The 5,445-nt window shown below is 45.3% G+C and overlaps 2 protein-coding genes across 2 annotated transcripts in view; both read left to right on the top strand.

The window, feature by feature from the left end:
- Positions 1–90: 90 nt before the first annotated feature.
- ENH_00013200 (XPA-binding protein 1, related) lies at positions 91–2,590 on the top strand (the record flags this gene model as incomplete). Its single annotated transcript, XM_013579046.1, has 3 exons — positions 91–705; positions 1,640–1,756; positions 2,363–2,590. The coding sequence occupies 3 exons, from the start codon at positions 91–93 to the stop codon at positions 2,588–2,590; spliced, it is 960 nt and encodes a 319-aa protein (XP_013434500.1).
- A 2,188-nt stretch (positions 2,591–4,778) lies between these two features.
- The window catches only part of ENH_00013190 (hypothetical protein), a gene marked incomplete at both ends in the record, with an annotated part of 833 nt that continues 166 nt past the window's right edge, over positions 4,779–5,445 (top strand). The window contains 2 exons of the mRNA XM_013579045.1: positions 4,779–4,796; positions 5,105–5,445. The exon at positions 5,105–5,445 is cut by the window's right edge and continues 166 nt beyond it. Of these exons, the coding sequence (XP_013434499.1) occupies positions 4,779–4,796; positions 5,105–5,445 (359 nt within the window). The remainder of the gene's footprint in view (positions 4,797–5,104) is intronic.

The raw sequence follows: 5,445 nt of genomic DNA, 5'->3' as shown, positions 1-5,445 counted from the left end.
GTTTACGCAGTGAACCTGGACCCTGCAGCAGCAGCAGTTCCTTTTGCTGCTGCAGTGGATATTCGCGACAGCATTAATTATAAACACTTAATGAGGGTTTACGAGTTGGGGCCAAACGGGGGGATGTTGACGGCCCTAAACCTCTTCGCCACCAAGATCGGCGCGCTGCTGCAGCTCATTTTCAACAGATGCAGCAGCAGCAGCAGCAGCAGCAGCAGCAGCAGCAGCAGCAGCAGCGGGGGCGAAGGGGGCGGGGTGGGAGCTGCGCAGCAGAGCGAGGGAGCGCCCGCTGCTCCCAGCAGCAGCAGCGGCAGCAGCAGCAGCAGCGGCAGCAGCAGCAGCAGCGGCAGCAGCAGCAGCAGCAGCAGCAGCAGCAGCAGCGGCAGCAGCAGCAGCAGCAGCAGCAGCAGCAAGAGGGGGATAGACGTGGTGCTGGTGGACACTCCTGGGCAAATAGAAGTGTTTACTTGGAGCGCGAGCGGGGCTTTAATTGCAGAAGCTTTTGCTGCCAGCTTTCCCACTTTGCTGCTGTATGCAGCAGACTGCTGCAGCTGCCAAGCCCCAAACAGCTTCCTCAGCAACTTAGTGCATGCATGCAGCGTTTGCTTCCGCCACAAACTTCCCTTTTTGCTGCTGCTCAACAAGACAGACGCAGCAGACCCCAACAAAGTCCTCAAACTCCTCAACAACTACGAAGACTTCCAGGTCTGCTGCTGCTGCTGCTGCTGCTGCTGCTGCTGATGCTGATGGTGCTGCTGCTGGGGTGGTGGTGATGGTGGCGCTGCTGCTGCTGCTGTTGGGGTGGTGCTGCTGCTGCTGCTGCTGCTGCTGCTGCTGCTGCTGCTGCTTGCTGCTTCTTGCTGCTGCCCATTCGCTTTAGTTGTTTATTTTTATTTGTTTATTAATTGTTTTATTATTTAAATTATTAATTTGGTTTTCATTTTGATGTTGGTGCATCTTAATGTTCCCTAATTGGTGTTCCTACTTCTGTTCTTTCAGCTGCCATTATCCACCTTCATTTATTTATTTATTTATTTATTTATTTATTTATTATTTCATTTATTTGTTTATTTCTTTATTTGTTTATTTACTTTTATTTCGTTTCTTTCCTTCCTCTTTTTCCTTTGTCCTTTTCCAGTTGTTTTTGAAAGAGTTTGGAATTTGTTTTTTTTGTTTTCTGCATTTAGAGTTTCCTTTTGAATTATTTCTTCATTTAAATTTGAATTTGAGTTTAATTTTTGATTTAAAATTCAAATTTGATTTAATTTTAAAGTTAAAACTCAACTTTGTGATCTTCTCTTCGTTTGAATGTGCAATTTGAATTTTTTCTCCATTTCAAGTTGGATTTGAATTATTTCTTCATTTAAATTGCAATTTGAATTTAATTTTTAATTTGGAATGCAAATTTTAATTTGTTTTCGCATTTAAAACTCGAAATTGGATTACTTTTCCACTTAAAAGGTTCCAACTTGAATTATTTCGCCATTTCAAATTGCGGGTTCTTAAATTGTGAGTTTCTGCGTGGGATTTCTTCCTGAAAAGGATTTAAAACGATGAAGTGAATTATTTTAATTTATTTTAATTTATTTTTAATTTATTTTAATTTATTTTTAATTTTAATTTCTTTTTTTTCATTCAGGAAGCCCTTTTGGCGGACGATCGTTACATGGGCAGCCTGGGCCGGTCCACGGCGTTGGCGCTGTGCAGCTTTTACGAGAAAATTGAAACTCTGGGAGTTTCTGCTGCCACTTTGGAGGTTTGTTTTCATTTAATTGCATTTATTTCTTTTTATTTTTATATTCTTTTCTTTTATTTTCTTTTATTTCGAAATTTTAGTCCATTTCCTCCCACTTTCACTTTCATTCCATTTCCGCTGCAGGTTTCCCTCCCGCAGCCAACTCAGCAGTTTCTTCTTTTTCATTCATTATTCTTTAATTCTTTTTTAAATTAAAAGCAGTTTTAATTTTATTCTTTTATTTCAATTAATCCATTACTCTTTAAATGTTTCATTTTTATCCCTCTTGTCTTTTCTGTTCATTTATTTCAATTCTCGTTGAAAGACTTTTCGTCATTTTCTGCTTCTGCATTCATTTTGTGTGTCTTGCTTCTTATTTATTGTTTTAAATCTGTCTTTTTAATTTTTTATTTATTCATTTATTCATTTTGATTATTTATTTAACTTATTTCTTCACTTTAGTTGTTCTTTAGATCATTCTGGCGGCCAGGCGCTGCTAGCGAGCTCAACGCGTGCTGCTGCTGCTGCAGCAGTTTGAACTGCTGTCGCTGCGCTGCTGCTGCTGCTGAGACTGTTGTTCTCACTGCTGTTGCCTTGCTGCTGCTGCTGCTGCTGCTGCTGCTGCAGGGGATGGACAAGCTGTGGCCTTGTCTGCTGAGGCTGCGGCAAGAATACCAAGAGCAGTATATTCCTTATTTGCTGCAGCAGCGGCAGCGGGCGCAGGAGCGGAAGCTGAAGCAGCAGCAGCGCCAGCTCGAGCGCTTTATAGCTGACAGCAGCAGCAGCAGCAGCAGCAGCAGCAGCGGGCGCGCAGCAGCAGCAGCAGAGGAAAGCGACAAGCGAGAAGCAGACTAGCAGCAGCAGCTGCATGCATGCGGCTGAGGCGCGGTGTACGTACACCCCAATCCAGCTAGGGCAACTGCAGCAGCATTTTAGTAAAGCCCCATTTCTTTTGCTGCTGCATGCATTTCAACAAACCAAACATTTCTTTCCAACTTGTCTTAGGAGAAACTAACTGCAGCAGCAGCAAACGCAGCAGCAGCAGCAGCACGAGCTAGTCTAGACAGCGCAGTCGGGGGCAGCCCCAGATGCATGCAAGCGAAACCTGCCGCATCAAAAAAGCCCCAAGACGCATGCATGCATGCACCATGTGCGCATGCATGCATGCACGGCATGCATGCATGCATGCGTGCATGCATGCATGCATGCATGCATGCGTACATGCATGCATGCATGCGTGCATGCATGCATGCACGCGAGTGCTTTGGAACAGCACGTAGCCCCAAAAACGAAAGTCATGTTGCTGCACGAGGCCGCATGCAGCCCCAACGCGACGAGAAACAATCCTGCACGCATGCATGCATGCATGCATGCATGCATGCATGCATGCATGCACGCACGCATGCATGCATGCATGCGTTTTATTGTGGGGCTGCATGCGGCGCATGCAGACTGCAGTGGGAAGGGTGTGGGGCAGTCGAAGACTTGTGGACTTTCGCCGATTTGTACCGCCAAGTGGAAATGCAGCAAATTTTAATTTAATAAATAATTTAATTCATTTGCCCTCAAAGCTAAGGAGCTGCTGGCGACATCCGCGCATGCAAAGAAAGCCCCCCAAATGACCCTGCATGCATGCATGCATGCATGCATGCATGCATGCATGCATGCATGCAAGTAAAGCGCATGCATGCATGCCTGCCTGCGCGCATGCATGTAAAGCGCATGCGCGCATGCATGCGTGCATGCATGCATGCGTGCGTGCATGCATGCATGCATGCGTTTTGGGGCTGCATGCAGCAGCCGTAAAAAATAGTTCGGCGCTTTTCTTCGCGCGCACTTGTGGGGAAGTCTTTGGGCGTGCAGGCAGAAGACTTAAATGGAGCAAAAGCACGAATACTGTGGAAGTAAATGTAAATATAATTGTAAATATAAATATAATTGTAAATATAAACATAATTGTAGACATAAATATAAATATAAATGCAAAATTAAATGTAAAATCAAAAGCGCGCCTACGGCCCGTTTCGCCAGGTGTACAGACACCTGCCGCAAACGGGGGCTTCTCGCCGAAATCCGAAACTCTTTTTGTTTTATTTTCTTTCAATTTACATTTAAATTACATTTAATTTATATTTATTTTGTTTTAATTCATTTCTTTTTGTTTCGGGCCTTTAAATGACACACTTTTCCCGCGCATGCATGCACAGTGGTCCAACTTGGCTACTTTTGCACTTTCACAAGTAGAAGGAATAAACAAATGATTTGAAGTGCTTTTGGACTTGCCCTTTTGGGTTTTTTATTTGTTTTAAATATATTTATATTTATATTTATATTTGTCTTCATTTTCCTTTCCAATGCATGCACTTTCAATGCACATTGCTGCCTCCTCCTTGGAAACTAATTAACTCCAGAGATCAATGCGAACTGCTGCTCGGGTGTACAGACAGCTCTCCGCGAACACAAGAGCTGCCTGTACACCGCAGCAGCAAACCGACTGGCCTGCCACTGAAACTGCTGCTGCTGCTGCTGCAGCTGCTGCTGCAGCTGCTGCTGCAGCTGCTGCTGCAGCTGCTGCACCTGCTGCTGCAGCAGCAAGCACCCACCAGCCACCCCTGCGGCGCAGTTCAGCCGCAGCATCCCGCGGCCGTCGCAGCCGTCGCAGCAGCAGCAGCAACTGCTGCTGCAGCAGCAGCAGCAGGATGCATTTATTCCTCTTCTTTGATTTTGATTTTGTGCTTTTGCTGCTTCTTCTTTGCTGCTGCTTCGCCCTGAGGTGAAGCCAATTGCACATCTCCCAAAAGGCAAAGCACCAGCTCCGAGACCTAAACGCATGCAGCAGCAGCAGCAGCAGCAGCAGCAGTTTTTAATAACTTACTTGTTATTTATTTGTTGTTTATTTTATGAAATAAATCTACTTTTTTCCTCTTGTAATACAATGTACATTTGCATTTAAATGGCTTTCTAGCATTGACATTTAGGTTTGTTTTTATTTTCCCTAAAAGCAGCAGCAGCAGCAGCAGCAGCAGCAGCAGCAAACCTGGAGATGCCGCAGCAGCTCTTTGTGCGTTTCTGCTGCTGCTGCTGTTTGCTGCTGCATGCGTTTGAGGCAAAGAGCAGCAGCAGCGCCGGCCTTCAGCTGCCCCGGCAGCAGCTTTAGCTTGAACTCGCAGTGCTGCAAAAGAAACAAATTAAATAATTAAATTAAATAATTAATTACTTCAATTAATTAATTAAATTAATTAATTAAATTAATTGAAAAGTTCATTTGTTTAATATTTATTAAGCAGCAGCAAAGAATAGGCAGTAGCAGCAGCAGCAAAACAAGCAGCTCCAGCAGCAAAAGCTGCACAAAACGCAGAAGTGAGGCAGGCAGCAACAGCAGCAACAGCAGCAGCAGCACAGCGACAGCAGCAACAACAGCAGCAAAAGCAGCAGCAGCAAAAGCAGCAAGTCCAGCAGCAGCAGCAGCAGCAGCAGAAGCAGCAAAAGCAGCAAGAACAGCAGCACCAGCACGAGCAACACGAACATCAGCAGCAGCAGCATCAAAAGCAGCAACAACAGCAGCAGGAGCAACAGGAACAGCAGCAGCAGCAGCAGCAACAAAAGCACAAAGAACAGCAGCACCAGCAAGAGCAACACGAACATCAGCAGCAGCAAAAGCAGCAACAACAGCAGCACCAGCACGAGCAACAGGAACAGCAGCAGCAGCA

This window comes from Eimeria necatrix, genomic scaffold (genome assembly GCF_000499385.1).
Source record: "Eimeria necatrix Houghton genomic scaffold, Enh_scaff1409, whole genome shotgun sequence".
NCBI classification, from domain to species: Eukaryota; Apicomplexa; class Conoidasida; order Eucoccidiorida; family Eimeriidae; genus Eimeria; species Eimeria necatrix.
This window is presented reverse-complemented; position numbering and strand designations above follow the sequence as displayed.